Consider the following 23807-nt stretch of genomic DNA (forward strand, 5'->3'; position numbering starts at 1 on the left):
GCCCGCTCGAGCCGGGCCTGATCTCCTGCTGGAAGGGGCGTCCCTGTCTCTCATGGCGCTCAGGTGGTGCCATTCAGGTGATGAGCGGCCAGGGTGTCCCACAAGTGAGAGCACAGGCTCCCCCCTCCCTCTCTCCCCCTCCTCCCTCTCTCCCTCCCTGGTAGAGGTCGCTGAGACCCTGCGTGCCCCACCTGCAGCTCCCACCCCTGAGGAGGGGTGGGGGGCCCAGGGCAGCCACTGCCCCAGACCCCTCAGTGCCCACTGCTGGCCGTGGCGGCCTCGGGGGCAGGCAGCTCTCAGAGCCTGTTGAGGCTCCTTCCCTGGGCGCTCGAAGGGGCCCTGGGGCACGTCCTGGGCTGTTCCCCTTGCCCGGCTCCTCACTGTGCTCAGGACCCCTGGTCTCTCCGGCTGTACCTTGGAGACCAGCTGTTCTAGTCTTGTCCACGGGGACACCTGAGGGGCAGAGGCCCCGCCCCGGGTGCCGGCGGCCTGTTACTGACAGGCCAGTTCTGGGGAGCCTGTGGTCCTGCCCCGGAGGGAAGGGAGAGATGGAACCATTTCTAGGGGCGCCCCAGGCTGCCCAGGCCTGGAACCTCAGCACAGACCCCAAGAGCCACTGTGAGGGAGAGTGAATGACTCCGGGAAAGGTCAGGCTCCCGCTGAGTTAGGAATTTAGAATCTCGGGGCCTTAGCTCTGTTTATTAACATTCATTCCGGGTGCTCGGCATGGCAAGGGGGAGGGCCTCTGCCCAGGTGCCGGTGTTTAGTACTTCCCCATGTTTAGTATCTGCTCTGTGCTCGCTGGGTGCTGGGATACTGACGACCCCCCCACCGGGTGCTGGGATACTGGAGACCCCCTGCCTGCCCCTGTCCCGGGGGCGGGGTAGGAGCATCCGCATCCGCTGGGCCCCGGCAGGGCTGACCTGGTCCTCAGATCAGCAGGTCGGGTCCGGCCACGCCTGTAGAGAACCGGCACTGCACGTCGCAGGAGCGCAGCTCGGGGGCTGAGTCGCGACTGGCCGGAGCCGGACCGAGGTGGGACCCCAGGGCTGGGGGACGAACTGCGCCTCGCGCTGCCTGGACTCCACCGCAGCTCACGCAGGGGCGGGCCTTCTGGTGGCTTGAGAAGGGGGCGGGCTCCTCGCCCAATCCCGGGTCGCTTGGCCGTGTGTGGGCCAATCAGCAGTGGCTCACAGGAGGTGGGGTATTCTGATTGGTTTGAGCGGGTCATATGGTTTCTCCTCGGCCCAATCACTGTGCTGCCCGTGAGGACGCCGTGCTCTGATTGGGCACGCGCGCAGCCTCTTGAGGCGCGGCAGGCGGAGCATGGGGCGTCGGACAGGGCCAGGGCAGGTGGCACTCACATGGCCGGGACAGGGCGAGTTCGCCGGTGTGGACACTGTCAGGCCCGTTAGAGGCACGTGGGCGGGGCCCGCAGGTGATGGGCAAGGTGTGAGGGGGCGGGGCCCGCAGGTGATGGGCGCAGGTATGTGTGTGGGGGCAGGACCCGCAGGTGATGGGCACAGATGTGTGTGTGGGGGCGGGACCTGCAGGTCATGGGTGCAGGTGTGGAGGCGGGACCCGCAGATTTGGGGGGAGGGTGGTGGGGAGGGTTCCAGGTGGTGGGGTCTCCCAGCACTCGTCCTGGTGCACCTGTGGCTCGCTGCGCCAAGCTCTCTGGGAGCCCTGGGCAGGCGCGCAGCTTCATGCTGATCTCAGGACGTGGGTCTGATTTCCTGGGTGCTGTGGGAAGGGGCGCAGGGGACCCAAGGTGACGGCAGGAACAGGCGCCCGGGAGGGTTGTTGCCCCAGAGGGCACCAGTGCGACCAGGACACGGTCACTTGGCCCCAAGTGTCCTGCAAGCGGCAGGCGGGGCCTTGTCACGTCACCACGGGGTGGGGTTAGCAGAGATAGGGGAGCCCCCAGACCCCGACCACCCCTCTGGGAACGCCCCTTGTTCTCAGTCTCCCCCGCTCGCTCTGCAGCCCGCCAGCCCTGCCGTGCGGACGCCGCACCCGTCACCCTGCTCTGGATTTGGCCACAGCGGGCGGCAGGGGCGGTGGGGACCCAGGAGACCAGCGCGGGCCTTGCCCCCACGCCCAGCTGCTGCCACCCAGTCAGCGTCTCCCTCGGTCAGGAGCACCCGAGCAGCCAGGGTACCCTCCTTCCCAGCCCACGGCCCCGACGGCCTCCGGGTACCCGCCTTCCCACGGTCATTAGTGAAAATCCCACCCACGCGAGATCCAGCTTTGACGCGCCGAGCTTTAAACTATCCCAGACGTCTGCTTTTAGCCACGGGAGCTTGTCCTGCACGCTGCTCAGCCTACAGGAGAGAGACCCCCTAAGACCGACCTCCGGGGCCCCTCGTGCCTCCGCTGCGCCCTCCCCGCTGGGCCAGTCCCAGGCAGGGTCTGCTGAAGCCCACCCCAACCTGCTCGCTCCTGCCGCCTTGTGGCCGCCCCTCCTCCAGCCCCTCCAACAGTGCTGAGACCAGCACTTTCTCCCCCAATAGTTCCAGATAATCGTGGTTTCCAAATAACAGGCTCTAAGAATACCGCCAAGCCTAAAAATATTCCTCTAAAACAAACTTGATGAATATTCAAGACAAGGATTATTTTTCCCCCGGGCTTAAATTGTTCTAACAAAAATAATCTAAAATTAAGAAGGATTTGGACTAAACTCTGGGACAATTCTGTAACTTGTATTTGGGAGTGAGACAATTTGGTTATGGGCTTGTGCCCAGTACCTAATTTCTTCTCTCGAACACAAACTTCCTTTTGGGAGCCAATCCTGGCCGACCCCCTCCCAGCCCCCAGGATTTGGATGTGACTCCCTTCCCTTCTTCGGCAGTGCTCGGATGGTTATGGACAGACTGGTTACTGGTTGAACACTCGCCTCAATTCAACCAATGAAAATCTGGCTCCGGTGTTTAGTGCTGGGAGACACAGTTGCTTTTCCCTCGTGGATGGGGATGTAAGAGCTGGTGCCGCTGCATCCACTCTGAGCTGGTCTGTGAACAAGCGTGCCAGTACAAGGACTGGGCAGAATCAGGGTCCGGACTCTGGCATGGGGTTGGCATCAGCCCAACAAAAGCCAGCTTCACCACTGCACATGTTTTTTTGGGGGGATTTTCCTGGCAGTGCTCAGGGAACCCAGTGGGATGCTGAGGATTGAACCTGAGTTGGCCGTGTGCAAGGCCAATGCCCTTCCTGCTGTCCTGTCACTGTGGCCCCAACTTATTGTTCAGACTTGGGTCCTGAAGACTGACTATGTGTGGGGCTTTTCCGGATGTGGGGTGGGTTTGAGGGTCCTGCTGGGGGCTGAGCATTCTGAGGAGGGTCTCAGTGTATGGCCAGGGGCCTGGTGTGGTCTCTGGAGAATGCGGGGATGGGGCTGTTCCTTAGTGAAAAACAATGGCAGGAGCCAGAGAGTACCGCGGGGAGGGCATTTGCCATGCGCACGGCTGACCCGGGTTCGATCTCCGGGATCCCATATGGTCCCCTGAGCAGTGCCAGGAAAATTCCTGAGTGCAGAGCCAGGAGTAATCCCTGAGCATCTTCGGGTGTGACCCAAAAGGCTGTGCTATCGCCAAAAAGCAAAGCATTGGCAGCGGCTGCCCATCCCCCATTTCCGGCCCACCTCCGTGTCCTTGGTCACTCAGTCCTCCCGGGAACCCTGTCGGTTGCCTGCCCCAGGCGTGGGCCTCCCTGACTCGGCTTCTCACTGCGTTGCACACACCCCCAGCCAGATTCAACCCATTTCTCTGTCTTTCGGAGTTCTCCATGGTGCCCTGCCGGCTCGTGTGGTCTCGGTGCTGTGCCCACAAAGTGGATAGTGGGAGCATTTGCCCCCTGCTCACCCCGGGTCTAGTGGGGGGCTTTGCAGCTGGGCCACGCCCATCCTTACAGGGACCCCACGCATTCCTCCCTGGTGAGCACTTCTGGGGGAAGCAGCCGCCACTCCCCCAGACCTGGCCCATGGCTGCATCTCCCAGCTGTGGGGTCCGCAGGGCGTGGCCCCCAGGGACAGAGAGGAAACGCTTGGTGGACAGTGATGGGTGGGAAGCGGGGGAGGGGCGGGGTGCGGCTCCCCAGACCTGGGTGTGTCTGGCTGCATCCCCTCCCAGGGGAGACCCTCACCAAGTGGAGTCCTCACCCCTGTGCAGTATGGCCGCCTCCCTCCCTCCCGTGGGCACCTGGGCCTGCACCAAGTCCCGCCTCTCTGGCGCCCCCTGGAAGTGGGGCTGGGCAGTACCCCGGCTGGGAGTCCAGTTGACTGTCCCGGGCCGGGTGTTTTGTGACTGGTGGCCTGGGCTCTGCAGGGTCCAGGGCGAGGAGGCAGCCTGGGTCTGTTGCGTGGACTCGCGTGGAACGAGGCCCCACAGTGTCCAGACCAGGAGGGGCCTCCTGGTGGGGGCCAAGGATGAGAGCCGGAAGCCCTGGGTGGTCAGGGTCAGTGGCACAGAGAACACACGGGGGCCTCTGGGCTCTGCAGGAGGGGCAGGCAGTGGTCACCTACTCTTCCGGTCATCACTGGGGCCTGCCGCTGACCCGCCCCCACGGGGCGCGGGGTGGACCGGGGCGGGGGATCCCACTGGATCATCTAGACCTGTGGCAGATGCAGATTCTGACCCCGGGCTGCGGACTCTGGGCTGTGGCCAAGCGTGAGAGGACGCAGCAGACTGTCCCTGAGATGGGTGCCCTGGCAGTGGGCGGGATGTGTGGCCCCCTGGGGCACGAGTTCCAGAACATTCTCTCGGGTTGCCTCTTTGCTAACCAGAAGGAGCAGCTGTTCACAGGCGTGTGGCCTCTGGCCACAGTTCACAGAAACTAACTCTAGGACACTGTCGGGGTGGTGGGAGAGAGAATTGGTGGGGGGCGGTGGGCGCAGGTGCCGCAGGGTTGGGGGATGGCTGAGAGCTGGGGGCGGGAGGTGGGAGCACCTGGGCGTGAGTCCTTCCCTGGGAACGAGCCGGGCGAGCCCCATGCCCCTGCAGGAGCTGCCCTGACCACCCTCACCCTTCCTCATCCCAGACATGCTGCCTCTCAGGCGTCCCCAGCCCAAGGCTCCTCCAGTCCTCTGCATGTGGGGGTCCTGCCCATGTCCCTGGGGTCCATGCCCCCCTGCGCCTGAGCCGCTGGGCCCTAGACTCCTGCAGCTTGGGGCGGGCGCATCAGGGTCTGGCTCAGTCCCTGCTGCGTCACTCTGAAGCGGCCCTGCCTTTTGTCTCCTGCAGAATCAGGGCAGTGGCCGGCGTGAGGCTCACGGCCGTGAGAGTGAGCGGCAGCACCCAGTGGGCTGTGCAGGAGGAGATTGAGAGCGACGGGATGCAGACGACGGCCACGCTGACCTGCGTCGGCCGCCTCCCGGACCCCCAGAGCAGGTGAGCACGCGCACCCCCGGGGCAGGGAGACTAGCATGGTGTCCAATGGAACCACAGCCACGTGTCCACTCACTGGGTCTCTGTCATCCCCCTGCTGGGTCCTCATGGTGGCAATGTGGCTGCAACTCTCCCGCCCTCACGTGCTCATCCATCCAGTGAGAGCAGGGAAGGGGCTTCTCACCCTGGGACCTTTCCTGGGACCTGCTCAGGAAGCCAAACCATTGCGGGAGGGGGGCTGGGGAAAGTGACCCCCCGGTGTTAATTCAGGCCTGTCCCTCCTCTGGGCAGTCAGCTCCCAGGACCTCAGGCCAGGATTCATCCCTGAGCACAGAACCAGGAGTCATCCCCGAGCATAGAGCCAGGAGTGAGCCCTGACCTGAGCACAGAGCCAGGAGTCATCCCAAAGCACAGAGCCTGCAGGCTGGTGTCTAATGGGATATAACGGGCTGCCGCTGGTTCCGGGCCCACCCGCGGGAGGGAAGGTCGGGAGTGTGGAGAGCCTCACCCCTGCCCGGGACATGGCCTCTGCAGAGAAGGCCCCGGTTCTGCAGACGCCTCCACGGTGGGGCGGAGGAGGCGGGCGAAATGTGGGGTCTGCCGACCGTGGTGCCACCAGCAGGTGACCGTCCACAGGCGGGCGACGCTCTGAGCTTCTGGCAGGCCCGTGTTCAGAGAATCCTGCAACTCGCCGCCCGCCCACCCGTCCGGCTCGGGGTCCAATAACTGGCGACGGTGGCACATGCCCCCATGCACGTTACAGGGAACCCCCCGCGATTGGAGTAGTTGGGACTGAGGGTGTGGGGCGCAGGGCGGGAGACGGCGATCCCTGTAGGATAAAGGTTTCATTTCTGACCATGTCAGGGTTTTATTTACAAAAACATCAGCCCCCTTGTGGGCGGCTCTTGTGAGGTTTTCCAGAGGCTGGGTTTGGAGTTGGGGCACAGGGAAGGGTGCCCTGGGGTCGTAGGGAAGGGGTGACCCTGGGGGCACAGGGAAGGGGTGCCCCTGGGGACACAGGGAAGGGGTGTCCCTGGGGGCGGCCCTGCACTGGCCTGCTCTTCCGGACCTGGAGGTGGTGTGTGTTTCTCTCAGGGAAATGCTCATCTCCGTGACATGCCACTTAATTTCCCCGCTGTCAAGAGGCCGCATTAAGTTATTCCTCTCTTTAAAAGAATGACTTAAGTAGGAAATAATGAATGCAAAATGCAGTAGTTAAATGTCCGCGGTTAAGCTGATGGATTTGTTGTCGCTCGACTCTTGCTACAGAGCGAAGGAAAATGATATTTAATCATTTTCAAGAAATAAAAACAGCCGTGATGAATGGCGGCGCTTGGATGCTGAGAACCTCTCGCCGGCCGCGCTATTATTTTCCGGTTAATAAAGGGCGCGCGGCCCCGCCCTGATTAAAGTGCAGGAACCGGGTGTTGGCAGAGGCCTTGCTGCCCCTGGAAGAACGTGGGAGTCCTGGCTGGTGTGGGGGCAGCTGCCTGGCCCCTCGCGCCCCCCCCCGACTCCATCCCGTCCTCGCCACCGGTGCTTGGCCCCCGCGTGGATGTCCCTGGAGCGCCCAGTGTGTGAAGCGTTTCTTGGTTTCCACCCCAGAGCTGCCAAGCGTGACCTTGAGCAAGTTGCCTGGCCTCCGCGTGCCTCACCACCCGGAATGTACCCGCCTGCAGCACAGGGCTGCGGGGGGTGTCGGGCCGTTTTGTGTGGATGAGCTGCTCCAGCCTCCCTGGGGAGGAAGGAAGAGATGAATGAAGGCAACACATTTTGTTTGTGTGTGTCTCACCTGGCTGTGGTCCGGGCTTGTGCAGGACAGTGTCCCCTTCCTTCCTCCCCCATCTTTCTGGCCACGAACCCAAATGTCAGCTTTGGCCTGCCTCCCCCCACCAAAGAAGCCCCCAGACGCCTGCGGTAGCTCTTCTCCCTGAGAATTCCGGCCGTGGTTTGTTTCTCCCCAGAAGTTCTCGGGGGTCTCACTTTCCGCAGAGCTGCAGCCAATCCACCAAGTATTGGGGTTACCTTTGGGGTGGTGGGGGCAGGGAGAGCATGGCCCTGACCAGTAACCCTGGCGGGAGTGTCTGCATGGACAGGTGTAGAGGGCCCAGCCCACCCTGACCCAGTGCCTCTGAGCGGCACTTGGGGACGTGGCCCAGGGCCTCCCCGGTTTTCCTTCTGCAGGGTGGAAGGGGGTCCCCTGCACTCCCATCCTGCTTGTGCGGGAGGAGCGTGGGGGCAGGGGAGCCTCAGATGCTCTTGCCGCCCACGTGTGGGTGCCTGGCCCCCCCCCCCCCGAGGGCAGCATGGCCAGGCCTCAGGGCTGCTGGCAAGAGGGTGTGGGGACAGTAGGGTCACCTCTCTGGGGACCCCAGGGCGGAGCCTTCCCGGGACAGTTGGGGGCCCTCCCGTTTCTTGTCTGTGATCCCCTGTGGTTCCCCCCCCCCCACACCCAGTGGCTGTTCAGAGCCAATTTTGGAATCCATGCAGGGAGGGATGGGGTGGGGCCTCCCCCTCTCACTTTGTTTTGTTTTGGGGTCCCACCCGGACATACTCAGGGGTTCCTCCTGGCTCTGCATTCAGGAATCACTCCTGGAGGCGCTTAGGGCACCCTATGGGATGCCTGGGATCGAACCCAGGTCGGCCGCATGCAAGCCTAGTGCCCTACCTGTGCTATCTCTCTGGCCCCGGGGTCCCTGTTTTAAGAGTTCTGAGAAGCAGCTAACAGTGGTTGGGGACACACTTTCCCCTCCTCTGCCCTCTGGGTGACAGCTCTTCTCCAAGATAGGAAGTCATCTGGAATGGAAGCGGAAACATTATAATTAAACATTTACAACCCGTGGATTTATAAACATGCTGGTTACATTTTTCATTGTCGACAGACTCCACTGAAGCTAAATAACCCATTGAAGCTGGAAGAAAAATGTTTCTTTCTTTCTTCCTTTTTGTTAAACATCTGTTGACCATGGTAGTCTTTATTCTATTTGTTTTTTTTTTCTTTTTCCTGGTGCCTTGGTGACAATAAAATGGAAGGCGACCGAGCACCGTGAAATTGGGTGGACACGGGCTGGCCGAGATTGGCGAGCACTGTGTCCCCGTGGCAGCTCGTCCCAGCTGCCAGCGCAGGGCTGGGTGGCCGTGTCTGTTTGGGGGGTTGAGCGGTGAGGGAAGAGTAGCTTCTCCCTGCTCACCCCCTGCTCCCCCGTTGGGCTGGGGTCTGTTGTGGGTCCCTCCCGCATGTGTCTGCTTCCTCCATGCGGGAGCCGGAACCCGCTGCAGGAATCCTGAGGGACGGCTCCGTCACGGTTCTCTGTGACTCCATTTGGTAACACAGTGCCTTTCCTGCCTGGGGATCCGACTGGATGGGGGGCTGTCGGCCACTCGCTGCAAGCCCTACCCCTCCCGCAGTGCCCACTGTCGCACATCTGTGTGCCGCCTCTCAGCTGTCCTTTTCCTGAATGCTGCCCAATTTTCTTCCCGCGCTCTCTCTGCCTTTCCTGGGGTGACTGTGCAGTAGTGGTTTCCCTCGAATCATTTTTGGCATGTGGTGCTCGCGCTTTGCGCCCTGGAGCTGTGCTTAGGACTCCTCCCTGTCCCAGAATGGGAGCTTGCTCTGGTGGCTCTTGAGGACCAGGTGGGCCTGGGGGTCAGACCTGGGCCTCCCGCACTCTGAGCCTGCACTCCAGCCCTTTCATTGTCGACTGGCCCTGAAAACAGACTGAGTACGTGCTTAGGAAAATCTGTCTCTGTGTGGCGGTCAGGGCCTTGGGTCAGCGCATTGCCCAGTCACACTCTGGTCTGACGCGGCTGTGGTATGTAGTGGACAAAGCTGCCCTCTGGCGTCCATAGGCGCTTCCTAGTAGCGGAACTTGGCCTGGGTTTGTCTGGGAGGCCTTCCTGGAGGAGGAGTCCCTCTGGACAGCGGTGTTTGCGCTGCTGCCAGGCTTCTACCTCACCTCCCAGCAGCTGGCCGTGCTGCCCCCACCCGCTTTCCTGGGACTCTGGCCGAGCACTGCTGCCCGCAGCTCCCGATGGGTCAGCGGAATCTCGCTGGGCCCCATGGGGAATGCATTGCTTCCTTCACGACCTCTCTGCGGCCCTGCTGGGTGTTGACACGCTAGGCTCACCACGGCTGCCAGGTCACCTCTGTTCTTTGGGCTAGTTTCTGGGCTGGTCCCAGGCTGGGTTCTATGTTGGGTCCCGGGCTGGGTTCTGGGCTGGGTTCTGGGCTGGATCCTGGGCTGGGCTCTGTGCTGGGTTCTGGGCTGGTCCCAGGCTGGGTTCTATGCTGGGTCCCGGGCAGGGTTCTGTGCTGGGTTCTGTGTTGGCTTCTGTGCTGGGTCCCGGGCTGGGTCCCAGGCTGGGTTCTGTGATGGGTTCCGGGCTGGGTCCTGGGCTGGGTTCCGGGCTGGGTTCTGGGCTGGGTTCTGGGCTGGGTCCCAGGCTGGGTTCTGGGCTGGGTCCTGGGCTGGGTTCTGGGCTGGGTTCTATGCTGGGTCCCGGGCAGGGTCCCGGGCAGGGTCCCGGGCTGGGTTCTGGGCTGGGTTCCAGGCTGGGTTCTGGGCTGGGTTCTATGTTGGGTCCCGGGCTGGGTTCTGGGCTGAGTTCTGGGCTGGGTCCCGGGTTGGGTTCTGTGCTGGGTTCTGGGCTGGTCCCAGGCTGGGTTCTATGCTGGGTCCCGGGCAGGGTTCTGTCTGGGTTCTGTGTTGGCTTCTGTGCTGGGTCCCGGACTGGGTCCCAGGCTGGGTTCTGTGCTGGGTTCCAGGCTGGGTTCTGGGCTGGGTCCCAGGCTGGGTTCTGGACTGGGTCCCAGGCTGGGTCCTGGGCTGGGTTCCGGGCTAGGTTCTGGGCTGGGTTCTGGGCTGGGTCCCAGGCTGGGTTCTGGGCTGAGTCCTGGGCTGGGTTCTGGGCTGGGTTCTATGCTGGGTCCCGGACTGGATTCTGGGCTGGGTTCTGTGCTGGGTTCCGTGCTGGGTTCTGTTCTGGGTTCCGGGCTGGGTCCCGGGCTGAGTTCTGTGCTGGGTTCTGTGCTGGGTTCCGGGCTGGGTTCTGTGCTGGGTTCTGGGTTGGGTCCCAGACTGGGTCCCAGGCTGGGTTCTGTGCTGGGTTCCGGGCTGGGTCCCGGGTTGAGTCCCAGGCTGGGTCCTATGCTGGGTTCTGTGCTGGGTTCCGGGCTGGTTTCTGTGCTGGGTTCTGGGCTGGGTCCCGGGTTGGGTCTCAGGCTGGGTCCTGTGCTTGGTTCTGTGCTGGGTTCCGGGCTGGGTTCTGGGCTAGGTCCCAGGCTGGGTCCCGGGCTCGGAGCGCTCTCTGCCGCACCAGAAGTCCTCTGGGTCCTGCTCTGACCGACTCCCGTCTGTCACTGCAGCTCCGGGCTCAGTCTGGGCCAGGCCATGTGCGGGCTCGAACCCTCCTCCCCGAGGTGCGTTTCCCTCGTGAAGCTGCCTCCACATCTCTGTCCTCATGGCGGTGCCCAGGCTCTGGCCACTCCACACTCCCCGCCCCCCCCCCCCCAGCCCGGACACCTGGGGGAGTCTCTTGTCTTTTTATTTTTGTTTTCACCCCTTGGTTTATCCTGCTGACTGACCTATTTCGCTATTTAACAGTGACACGGCCGCTCGTACTTAAGCGCCCGTCGTTCTTGCTCCTTGCCTCAGATTTCTTGCTGCTCATGTTCAGTATTTTTTTTTTCCTGGACCGATTAAAGGATTGAATAATAAAAATATTTTGAAGGAGCTGTAAAGTTACACTGCGAGTGCTTGCTCCAGAGAATTTGACACCACTTTAATTTATCAGGCTCGGAGTATTTGGAAATGCCATTCCCCCAGCATTCTTTCTAATGCTCCCTCCCTCCACGACACTCTCCGCCTCACGGCTCCAGTTTGTGCTGCGGCCACTCCAGTTAGTGACCTTCCCGCCATGGCCGCGCCCACGACCCTCCGACCTCCCGTTTTTGCTGTTTTCTCTGCTCCTTTCCCTGCAGCTGGTCTGGGCTCCCGCCTGGGACCAGCTTCTCCGGCTCCTTTCGTGTTTCAGGTGTGTCTGCTACTAGGTAAATGTTTTCGGTTTTTGTTGGTATGAAAATGTCTGTTTTGTGTTTCTCTTCGGGAAGACTGTTTTCCCTGCTAATGGAAATCCAAGTTGGCAGTTATTCCTTTCAGCGCTTTGAATATATCATTATTCTGTCTTCTGGCTTCCATGCTGGTGTGGAGAAGTTACTGTCAGCCGCGCCATTTTTTACTGTCAGGATAATCTCCCCCCCCCCCCCCCCGCCCCCCGGCTGCTTTCTCAAAAAGCAAGAGAAAGAAATGTGTGTGGGATCATTGGGATACAGTAAAGCACATCTGCCTTGGATACACAACTCGTATGCATTGTGATAAGCCTGTCCGTCTGCCCATCCGCAGCTCAGCAGATGCATCATGGTCTCAGGTGCCAGCCCCAAGTCCCCCCCCACCCCCCCCGAAGCACCCAGGCCCGTTCTCAGGCGGCAACACACCTGCATCCACCAGACGGGGCCGTTGGCGCTTTGACGAACTTCCTGTCGATGAAAGCCCAGGCCAGAGACTGAGGCATCATCCTGCTTCTCACCAAACTCCTGGGTCCGATCCTAAAGAGAGCGTTTGTGAACCCCTTGCCTGCTCATGGTCAGTGAGGTGATTTCTGGTTTTTGTGCTCTGGTGGATAAATCATTCCTTGGAACATCCCCGGGCCAGTCTTTGTGTGCGTCTGTTTCTGTTTCATAGGAACAAGTACCAGGAGTGAGCGCGAGGCCGTCAGTGCCCGTTTTACTGTGCAGGATTTTGCTGAGTTGCCCCTCACCCTGACTCTGTTGATTCATGCTTCCAGGGGTGGGTTGGGGGTCGCGGCCGACGCTCAGCCTGGCCATCGTTACCCTGTTAGCCTGGACTCCACCCCAGGGGGCCTCCAAAGGTGGATCCGTTGTGGCTTTATCTACGCCCTTCTCCCAGCTCCATGCCCGGAGTGCTCAGATATTGCCGAGGTGATCGCTCAGATCTTCTGCTCCCTGAGGAAGATGAGGCTGCCGCTTCCTGGGTGTGCAGTTGTGAACTGACTTTACATTCTGGAGGCTTCTCTTAGGCCTGCAGTTGCAAATACTTCCTCCTCGTCCATGCATGTCCTCTGCATTTGATGATGGATGTTTTACGAAGTACAAAAGTGTTCGATTTTGATGAAGGACAATTTATTCTATGTTTCATTTTACGGTTCATGATCTTTCTGTTCCATTAATTTTTTTTTTTTACTCGAAGTCACAAAGATCTTTGCACTGTGCTTTTTTTTTTTCCAGTTTTAGCTCAGACCTATAAATAGGGCATCACAGGGGCCTGAGATTCTTTTTGTTCTTTCATCTGTTCAACATCCCTCTCTCCTGCTATTCATTTCTCCCTTCTTTTCCTTTCAGTTCTCACTCCCCTCCCCCCTTCACTGCACCTCAATTTCCCTAGCACTTTTGTTGAATAAATTCTTTCCCCACAGAAGATGCTTGATCCACGTCTGGAAAGCCCTTAAGTTGTGTGTATCTGAAGCCTGCGTTTCTGGGCTCTGTCCCATTCCATGCTGAGTGTGGGGTTTTCGGAACAGGTAGCCTTAACTCTTTTCTTTTATCTTCTGTTCCAAAATTGCTCTGCCAATCTGTCTTTTGAATTTCAATATGTTCTGAAATCAATGTATAAATTTCTATGAAAAAAAAATGCCTGCTGGGATCTCGACGAAGATCACATTGGATTTATAGAACAGTTAGAAGAGCATTAACACACATTATAATAATGTTAAATATTATGATCCACATATGTAACAGCTTTCGTTTTTCAGCCTCATGAATTTTTGTTTGGCGTTCCTTGTTGATAGTGTCTGAGATTGAGACTCTCGTTGCTTTTATCCCCGAATATCTCTTGCTTCTGGGCGGTGTTGCGCATGGCTTTCTTGTTTGGCCAGTGCTGAGCTGTGTGACTCTGCTCTCCTCGCTCATCTGTCCTAAGGATCTTCTCTTGGTGGGTTTCTCAGAACTTTCTCTACAGAGGACCCCTGAGCGTGCCAGCCACTGGTAAAAACAGCCTTTCTCTTTCTCTGGTTTGGATGCCCTTCCCTCTTCCTTGCCGGCCTGCTGTGCGCCCCAGCAGAGCGTGTTGGATGGAGGGGAGACGTTGGCAGGCTTGCTTCCTCCCTGATCGGGAGGCAGGAGCCGTCTTTCATCATTGCAGCGCTCGCCTGCTTTTTAGTTTTATGTGTTTGTGACCGTAGTGGATAAGGTGGGAAACATTTTCTTCTGTTTTCACTCTGCTGAGAGGCTTTCCCATGTTGAGTTGTGAGAGTTTTGTTCTTCACCATTGAAACTGTCGTGCGTTTTTCTTTTAAAATGCACGGCTGTGGTAATTTTCAGATGTAACTGGGCAGGGGTGGGGGGTGGGGGCAGGGAGACAGAGAGGGAAAGAATGTCCCGCCCTTCTGGTGAGCTGGGAACAGGAGAAAGGAGACTGTGAACAGGACAAAGTGCTAACAGGCAAATCTGTGTATTTTTGGTAATTTTCTTACTCTTGCAAATTTTCTGTGAAATTAAAATTATTTCCAAAGGGAATGTTAAAATATTTAAAAATGGAGCCCGGGGCTGGAGCGATAGTACAGCGGGGAGGGCATTTGCCTTGCACATGGCCGACCCAGGTTTGATTCCCAGCATCCCATATGGTCCCCAAGGACCACCAGGAGTGATTCCTGAGTGCAGAGCCAGGAGTAACCCCCCAGCATCACTGGTTGTGACCCAAAAAGCAAAAAAAAACCCAAAAACACCCAAATCCAAAAACAGACAAAAAAAAACAGAGCCCAGGGTTGGCCTGGAAACTTGCACCCCCTCTAGTCCCCAGCGCCCAACCCCAAGCCTGCTGCCGGGACGCCTCTGCTTTGATGTCCCGTCCTGGACCCTCGTGCCTCTGGGTCTGTGGGGACGTTAGAAAGTCACAGAAGAGTGCCCCAGGGAGTGTGCATAGCTGTCAGCGTCAGAGCCTTCCTGGGGGCCACCTCTCTCCAGGGGGTTTGCGCAGGGCACTGCAGTCTTGGGCCCAGAGAAAACTCAGCCCCCCCAGTCACCGCCCCTCTTCCCGCCCAAACCCCACCCTTCGCCCTGCCCAACCCCACCCAAACCCCGCCCTCAGCCCAAAGCCCCGCCCATCTTCCAGCCAAGCCCCGCCCCCCGCCCAAAACTTGCCCCTCACCCCGCCCAGCCACCCCCCTCAGCCCCGCTCAGCCCCGCCCAAAACCCACCCCCATCAATACCGCTCCTGCCTCGGCCCCAAGCCCCGCCCCTCCTCCCACCCCCACCAATACCACTCCTGCCTCTGCCTAAGCCCCGCCCCTCTCCCACCTAACCTGCACAAACTTTGCCCAAAGCCCCGCCCTCAATCCCAAGCCCCGCCTCTCGCCTCAGGCATTTCTCCCCTCCCCCCACTCTGTTCTTTTGACAGTTAATGACAGTCGGAAACCTTCAGGGCTTGCAGTGCTAACCATCGAACCATCGAGAACCTTCCCCTGGTGGCCGCTGACTAGTCTGGGCGCGGGTACAAGCACAGGTGCAGCCGGCGTGGCCAACCCTGTCCCCCCCACCCCCCAGCCTCGGCTGTCCTGCTGCCCGTCTGGGCTGTCCCTGCCGTGTCCATCACTGTTTGGGCAGCTTGTCCTGGTCCCCGGCCCTCGGCCTCCTGCCAGGCCCGACAGAAGCTGCCTCTTGTCCCGGCCAGCCCGTCCTGCTGGCCCCTGCTCAGGCCCCGGGCCTGAATGGGGCTTTCAAGTGGGGCGCAGGCTGGCCGGGCCTGCTCTGCATCCCAATGTCCCGTCCAGGCAGACAACAGCCCCGCCATTATGGGCTGTCACCCCTCGGTCACTCCTGACTTAGACACGGGAGCACACACGCCGGGGCCCCTCACTGACCCCCCTCTCCATCTGCCGCTCAGATGCATGAGCCCCAGAAGGAGTGTATGCCCAGCAGGGGTGTGTGTGTGTGTGTGTGTGTGTGTGTGTGTGTGTGTGTGTGTTTCATGCATGATGTTCATGTGGGTGTGCGTGAAAGTATGCCTGTGTATGAATGTGTATGTGTAAGTATGTGAATGTATGAGTATGTGTTTGTGAGAATGTGTGTGTGTGTGGGGGGGTGTGTCTGTGGTGCGAGTGTGTCTATATGTGCGAGTGTGTCTCTCTGAGTGTGTCTGCGTGAGTGGGTCTCTCTGGCATCCTCCCCCCTTTTGTCAGGGGATGCTCCGTTCCCTGTTGAGGGGCTTCTTGGCTGAGAAAGACCTGAGGCTGCGGGTGGAAGCTGGAGTGCTTTTAGCAGTGTCCTGAGTGAGACTTAGGCGGCTGCCGCAAGGCGCTCCTGGCCTGTGCACTTCTGGGGTCAGCGAGATGGATCGGCTGGCCCCCGGAACGCGGTCCTCCGGGGCACCAGGAGAGCGCTGTGCAGGGAGCTTGGCGCAGAGGGCACGTGGTTCGGGAGAGGGGCCCTCACGCCCTGACCCTCAGGGGTCACACCCCTCAGGGGAGGCGGCACAGGAGCCCAGAATCCAGCACCTGAGGCCAGGGTCCAGGAAATAAGCCGGGCTTGCCCGCCTCGGCCCACCCTCGGGCTCCCTCCCAGGAGCCGGGCACCGCAGAGACAGGCACCTCAGGAGGCCCCTGGCATCTGAAAGGGTGGTTGGCAAAGTGGGCACCTGCAACACACAGGCTTTCTGGGCAGGATCTGGGGCCTCACCCCTGCCTCCCAGGGCCTGTCAGGGCGATGTGCCCCGCCCCACACCTGGAGTGGCTCTGGAGTGAGCCATTTTGTTTGGTTTTGGTCAGGGGGTGGGGCGGTGCCCCATTCTGCAGGGTTGGGCTGTGCCCCTTGGGCCAGCTGCTTCCGCGTGACCCAGGAGGGCACCGAGACACCAGGACGGGGCCTTTGCAGAAAACGCCAGAGCATCCCTGCTCGGGGTTCCTCTGGGACCAGCCTTCTAGAAGGTTCTGCCTCGGTGAGGGGAGGGTGGCCTGTCTGTGCTCCCTACCATAGCTCGAGGCCTGGAAGCCGCAGTGTGAGAGCTCACGGGACTCGTGGTACCTTCAGAGCCAGAGAGACCCAGCTGCCCCCAGACACCCCACACACACACTGGCAGAGCGAGGAACCCCCCCCCCCCCCCGGCCCCCGCCACACTTCCCGTCTGACGGGCCTTTGTCCCTCTGCCAGCCCCTACCCCTGCTGTGCCCGCAGACTCCTCTTGGCCCCGCGAGCACCATCGGGCTGGCCCGGCTGGCAGAGTGTCAAGCCTGATTTCCTGCTGCGCCAAGTACAAGCTGTAATTCCCGCCCGCGTCCCTGGGACAGGCCTTCTCCTTGTCCGCGCTGCTCTTGACTTTGAACCAAACCCCTCAGTTCCCAAGGCAGCGCTGGCCGCGCGGGGTGGCGGCCCCTGCATGTCGCCCCCTCCCGGCCGGCCGGTCCCCATTGTCCTCGTCCCTGAAAGGTGCAGTGTCCCGGCCCTGCCCCCCAATTAGGATCCCGGCCAGCTTCTCCTTGAATTGTCAATGGCCATTTGTTGCTTCCCGGCCGGCCAGACGCTCCCTGCCCGCGTTCTCTCACGGAGCGAGGCACCTCCTGTCCCCACGGCCGCGGCCCCAGTGCCCGGCTGGACGTGGGGCTTCTAATGGGTCCGGCCCCCCCGCCCCCCTCCCGGCGACTCATGTCAAGTTCTATGTTTGAAACACCCTTATTAGTTCCACGGAAGAAAGGATATCGCCGGCAGCATAGAAGGTTTCCCTTCCGCGTGGGGCCGCGTCTCGCCGCTTCTCTCGTGGGTGAAGGCGGCCCCAAGAGGACGCATCTGCCCGTCGGGGGGAAGGACCTGGATGCGAAACCAGCGAGCCGAGAGTCGGACCCGAGCACTGGAAACGGAGCGTCTTCTCCCCGCAATGCTGTGTTTGTAAATGCTTTCCCAGGAAATAAATAAGCAGATTTCTGGATGAGAGAAATGTTTTCCCTTTAAGCTCTGAGCAAGATGCTAGCTGTCGCGTTTTTATCTTTGCTGACGCCTTTCTGAAAACCTTTGAATCACCCAAGTGGCTCCTGGTGCCACTCAAAGTCAGAGCGTGCGCGGGGGTCCCCTCTGCGGGTGCCCTGCGTGCCCCGGTCCAGTGGGGAAGATGTTTGCCTTGCGTGTAGCAAACCCGGGTTCGATCTCTGGCACCCCCGTGGATACGGTCCCCTGAGTCCCGCCAGGAGTGGTCCTTGGGTGCAGAGGCAGGAGTCAACCCTGAGCGTCGCCAGGTGAGGCCCACCCCCAAATTCACCAGAGCAAAACCCAAAGTGGGGGTGAAGGCGGCCCAGCCTGAGCTGGCGGGGGGGGCACACCTGCCCCACTGGGGGTAACTGCCGTCTGTTCCCACGCCCCCCCTCAGCCCCGCCTTGGCACCCGTGCTCCCACTCACCCACCAGGGGGTCCCTCTTGCTGCCCACCTTGGCCACGCCGGGAGCTGCCTGTCCTGAGAAGCCGCATTAGCCCGGCTGGACGGTCCCACCTGTATGCTCACTGCGTGGCTGGAGAGACTCTGGTCTTGGGCTGTGGCTTCGGCAGGACGCTCAAGACACCCAGCCCTGCGCTCAGGCCCTAAAGCGGGTTCGCTCCCAGAGGAGGACGAGCCGGCACAGCCTGAGGGGTCCCGCCAGGCGCCAGCCCCGCTGGGCACGTGTGTGCCGAGGCTTCTGTGAGTGTCCACTGGACACTGCGGGCAGCCCGGACTCCCCGGCCAAACTGAGTGCCTGGGTCTCAGGTGATCTGATCTAACGTCTCACGGAGCCCCTGGGCGAGGATGGGACCCGGCTTCGCCTAGCGAGGGGACGACGGGCTACCCGGCCGCGTCACTCACCGCCCGGAATCGTCGGTCAGGACTTGAGCGGCCTCACCCCGAAAGGGATTCAGCTCCTTGTTGGAGCAAACAAGACCATCCTGATGTTGTTCTAGCTGTGTGATGTGTGGGCTGGGCAGACGAGTGCCGTGGTTCTGACAGGTGAGTGTGACGGGAGGCGGCTCTTAGAAAGGCACCCAGTCCGTGGGCGTGAGCGGGTGTGGCAGTCGCACAGACACATGAGCAGGCATGACACAGTCCTGCACAGACACGTGGGTGGTTGTGACGCAGTTGCACACGAGCGGGTGGTGATTCGGTGGCGTCTGTGCACGAGGGCCTCTGTCAACTACGGGGATGATGGGCGGAATCACTCCCTTGGCTGCAGCCGGGGGAGTTGGTGGCACCCTGGGTGCGGGTCAGTGGGGGGCGCGCGCTGCCCGCTCTCATCATGGGCAGCAGAGGCCTCCACAGCCCGGCTCGGTGGGAGAAGTCTGGTTGGCTGCAGCCGGGGTGGTGCCCGCCGCTCCTCCCCACGCCCCGCCCCTGCAGTGGGCTCGCGGCTGCTAGCCGGGCCCCGTCCAGGTGGTCCCATCAGAGGGAGAAGCGGGCGCGGTTTTGACGTGGGCCCACATCCCCAGTGGGGACGAAGACGTGGGGCAGAGAAGAGCTTCCCAGGATGTGTCCGCTGGGCTGTGAGCTCAGCAGTCCGTCAGCCTCTGGCTCTCGGGTCTGAGGGGCAGGTGGCGTGCAGAGCCTGTCCTCAGGATTGGAACTGACCTCGTCAGAGGGGACAGGACTGCCCAGGCTGCTGTTTCCTATCTCCAGTCTCACCTGTGAGGCGCCTCTGAGTGTGAGGCTAGACTCCGATTCCATTGCTCTGACCTCGCGGGAGCCGCCTTTACAGCGGGCAGCGGCTCTGCCCGCCAGCTGCCCGGTGCGTCCTCACAGACTGTCCCCAAAGTGGCACATTTTCCAAGTGCGGCCCGTGTCTGCGGTCCCTGTATCTGTGCTTGTACACAGGCTGTGCCAGGTGCTGCCCGCAGGGCTGAGGGGTTGGGACGCTCATGGCCGGGCAGGGTGAGGCTGGGAGGCCTGTGGGCGGACTGTGCCCTCCTGCTGTGGCCGCTGATGGCGGGGAATGACCCTCGAGGAACCAGGGCGGACATGTGGGCGTCAGTCACTCAGGCGCCGTCTGAAGGGCCTGCGGCCAGTGCGGTGGCGGCTGTCTCGGGCAGCCCAGACCTCCTTCTCTCCTGGGGAAGCAGCCGCCTCTGACGGCCGTGGCCGCCTCCGTGTGTCAGTCCCGTGCTGCGTGTGGCCTCTGCTGTCTGAAGGGCTGTGTTCTCATGAGGAAGCGGCGCTGGCCGGGCCCCTCAGCTACTTTGTGTGTCTTCCTGGGAAACCCTCAGGGCCCCACGCCTGCAGCTCCTCCCCTTGCAGGGAGAGAGGAGATGGGGAGGGGTGAGCCCCTGGGAGCAAGGGGGTCTGAGGAGCTTCACGCTGGGTGAGCTTTTGGATGTGTTTTTTTTTGGGGGGGGTCACACCTGACGATGCTCCTGGCAGTGCTCGAGGGACCTTATGGGATGCTGGGAATCGAACCCGGGTCAGCCGTGTGCAAGGCAAACGCCCTCCCCACTGTGCTGTCGCTCTGGCCCCCCACTCTTGCCTGTGCCCTGCCTCTTCCCTCTTGGAGCCGCTCCACTGAACCCCCGGTGTGTCTGGTGAAGGGCCCCTGTGCTGGGTCCTGGCCGCCGTGCTGGGGGACACCCATGGGTCCTCAGAGCATGGCCAGGCGAGCGAGCTGGGCTCATCAGAGGGATAAAACTGGGGTCAGACCCACCTTTGGGGAGGGTCCTTGCAGAGACCCAGGGGTGCTCGTTTCTGCCCCCTGGAACCATGAGGCCGTCAGCACCCGGGCCCAGGCCCCACGGCCGACACTCCCGGCAGGAGGTGTGGGTGTCCACTTGTGTCCGGTGGTGGACATGCCCCAGCCTTCCCACACTGGTGCTAGATTGTGTGATGAAACCACGCCCGAATGAGAGCCGCGATGTGGACACGTGTGGCCGCATCCACGGGGCCCCGGGAAGGTGGACACAGCCAGGGAGCTGGCCAGAGGCACGCGCTGGGAGTGTCCCTGGGCACTGCTGGCTGGAGCCCCCGGCCTCCCAGGCAGACACAGAGTGAAGCATCCGGGTCCCCCCTGTGTGTGGGTGGGCAGGACCCCGGAGCCCCAGATGGGGTTCGGCCTCCCCCCTGCCCAGCCCCTTCTGGGGCTCCGGGTCCTGCCCAGCCACGGAGTGACCCCTGGGCCTGCCTGCCCCGCTGAGCCGGGAAGCTGCTGCCCCCAGGACTCGAGGCTCTGAAACACGGCCGGGGGACACCCCCCGCCCCCACGGCTCTGCCCTGTGCCCCAGTGGAAGTGGGTCTGAGCTGAGTGCGTCCGTGAGCACCGAGACACGCCACGTCTGCTGCCACAGGCCCCTCCTGGTCAACAAAGTGCAGCGTGGACACCGCATCACAGGGGAGCTGCTGCCCGCCCGCAGACCTGCCGCACGCGGGGGAATGGGCTCTGCCCAGCGGGGTCCAGTGCAGGTCAGTCCTGAGCCCCAGGGGGTCCTGGATGCCAGGACCCCGGCCTCCCCACGAGCCGCTCTGCTCCCTTGCACCTGCCTTTCCCGGGCCGTCCGGCCACTGGCCCTGGGGCTTCCCGGGTCTGTGCCCATTTCTCAGCAGTCCCATCCCACCTCCCCTGGCCACTGGACACCACCACCAGGGAGCGGTGGCCCACTCTGCGGCCCCCCTTGTGGGGCCCCACCTAGATGTGGGGACGACGGGCTTGTGAGGCCAGAGGTCGAGGCCAAGTGGCAGAGCCCGCGTCAGTGCCCCCGGGGCCTGTACATGCGTGTGTCATGTGTGGGCTCGGGCCAGTGGGTGGCCCCCTCCTCCCGGGCTGACCCCGTCAGACCCCTCACCCCCGGGATCCCGGCTCGTGGTCTGGCCTCGCTTCTGGCCTGGAGAAGGGGACAGACAGAGCCCCGAGGCGGGGCCGGCTGGGGGCACAGCCCCGGGGCAGGCCCATGCTCCTGACTCTCACCAGCCCCCCTGCTTCGGTTCTTCCCCCCGGCCTCACCCCTCCGTGTCTGGCCTGTGTGTGGGACGGCAGCTGGGCTGGGCGGGGTCTGGAGCTGGCAGGATCCGACGGTGAGCGGAGGTGGCCGCATCCTTCCTGATTCGGGTGACACCGGGCCTGGTTCCTGCCGAGTAGCTGGCCAGGAAGAAAGCGTTTGAGACTGTTGTAATTAATACAGCGGTCAGGCCTGCCAGAGGCCCACTGGCTTTTAATTAATTGCCGGCTGAGAATTTCTGTTCCGTGGAGGTGAGCTGCCCAGCTCTGCGCCAGGGCCACGGCACCTGCGACCCGCCTTCGACCGCTGGCCTCTGCCCGGAGCCCCCAGGACACGGCAGCCGTGGACCCTGGTCTCACGCTGGGCCTAGTGGCGTCCAGTGCATCTGTCCATCTGGGGCTTCTCTTCATTCCAGTCGTGGTGAGTGAGGTCAGAGATTCCACCGTTCCTTGAAGGTGTCCGGGTTTTCCCCCTGCCTTCATCTTTTCAGTTGGCCTGTCCAGGGCTGCAAAGAATCCGGGGGGCTGTGAGGACCTGAACCCTGGGCAGGTCACACGTCTCGTCTCTCCCAGATATTGGGGCCCATCTGCGGGGGAAGTGGGGGGGAAAGGGGAGGGCAGGGGAGAGGGAGAGTGGAGGAAGGGGGAAGGGAGAGGGGAAGTGGGGAAGTGGAGGAGGGGCGAGGAGGGAGGGGGAGGGGGTGGGGAGAGGTGGAGGGGGCAGTGGGAGGGGGCGAGGGAGGTAGGGGAGAGAGAAGGAGGGCAGAAAGAGAGGGAACAAGAGGGGGAGGGGGAGGGTCCTTCTTGTGCTCACGTGGCTGCTCCCCTGTGCTTCGGGCCTCAGGTGGGGGCCCTCGCAGGTGCTTCGTGACCCGTGTGTGAGGTGGAGTGGCAGTGAGCGCAGGGTGCCCCTCCCACGGGGAAACCACTGACCCTCCTGGCCCCCCAGGGTCAGGGAGGCCTGGGAGTCACTCTCGTACAAGGCTGGGAGGGGGTGAGGGTGCGAATCGCCCCTGAAGGATGCGGAATGACCCAGCGCAGCCCAGTGCTGGGCGCTTCCTGGTGTTGATTTGGGAGGAAACCACGCAGGGCTGGCCTGGCGACACTGGGCAGCCAGTGAGAGGCGGCTGTGCTGGAGGGGAGGGGCCGGAGGGAGGGGGCAGGGACCCAGCCAGGGCGGGCAGGAGCAAACTCACAGCCTGGATCTCAGTGTCACATCTGAGAAGCTAAAGAATGTTCTTATAGCGTGAACTCGAGGTGGGAGCTGTCCATCCATGTAGCCGTCTGCCTCCACCATCCATCCACCATCCATCCATCCATCCATCCACCCACTCATCCACCCACCCACCCATCCACCCACCCATCCATCCATCCATCACCCATCCATCCATCCATCCACCCATCCACCATCCACCCACCATCCATCCATCCATCCATCCACCCATCCATCCATTGCCCACCCACCCACCATCCATCCACCTATCCACCCATCCCCCCTCCATCCATCCATCCATCCACCCATCCATCTACCCACCATCCATCCACCCATCCATCCATACATCCCCCATCCATCCACCCACCATCCATCTGTCCATCCATCCACACACCATCCATCCATCCATCCATCCATCATCTACCCACCATCCATCCATCCACCCACCCACCATCCACCCATCCATCCATCCATCCACCCATCCATCTACCCACCATCCATCCACCCATCCATCCATACATCCCCCATCCATCGACCCACCATCCATCTGTCCATCCATCCACCCACCATCCACCCATCCATTCATCCATCCATCCATCCATCCATCATCTACCTACCATCCATCCATCCACCCACCCACCATCCACCCATCCATCCATCCATCCATCCATCATCTACCCACCATCCATCCATCCATCCATCACCTACCCACCATCCACCCATCCATCCATCCATCCATCCATCCATCCATCATCCACTCACCATCCATCCGTCCATCCACCCACCCACCATCCACCCATCCATCCATCCATCCATCCACCCATCCATCTACCCACCATCCATCCACCCATCCATCCATACATCCCCCATCCATCCACCCACCATCCATCCGTCCATCCATCCACCCACCATCCACCCATCCATCCATCCATCCATCCATCCATCATCTACCTACCATCCATCCATCCACCCACCCACCATCCACCCATCCATCCATCCATCATCTACCCACCATCCACCCATCCATCCATCCATCCATCCATCATCTACCCACCATCCATCCATCCATCCACCCATCCATCCATCCATCCATCCATCCATCCATCCATCATCTACCCACCATCCACCCATCCATCCATCCATCCATCCATCATCCACTCACCATCCATCCGTCCATCCATCCACCCACCATCCACCCATCCATCCATCCATCCATC

General features: G+C 61.4%; 1 protein-coding gene across 1 annotated transcript in view; it reads left to right on the forward strand.

Annotated features, from left to right (window-relative positions):
* LOC130039553 (transmembrane protein 132B-like) overlaps positions 1 to 23807 on the forward strand; it is a 109896-nt gene that overhangs the window by 62246 nt on the left and 23843 nt on the right. The window contains exon 7 of the mRNA XM_056131427.1: positions 5238 to 5384. Coding sequence (XP_055987402.1) covers positions 5238 to 5384 — 147 coding nt within the window. The remainder of the gene's footprint in view (positions 1 to 5237; positions 5385 to 23807) is intronic.

The sequence above is a fragment of the Sorex fumeus genome, unplaced genomic scaffold (genome assembly GCF_029834395.1).
Source record: "Sorex fumeus unplaced genomic scaffold, SorFum_2.1 ptg000087l, whole genome shotgun sequence".
NCBI classification, from domain to species: domain Eukaryota; kingdom Metazoa; phylum Chordata; class Mammalia; order Eulipotyphla; family Soricidae; genus Sorex; species Sorex fumeus.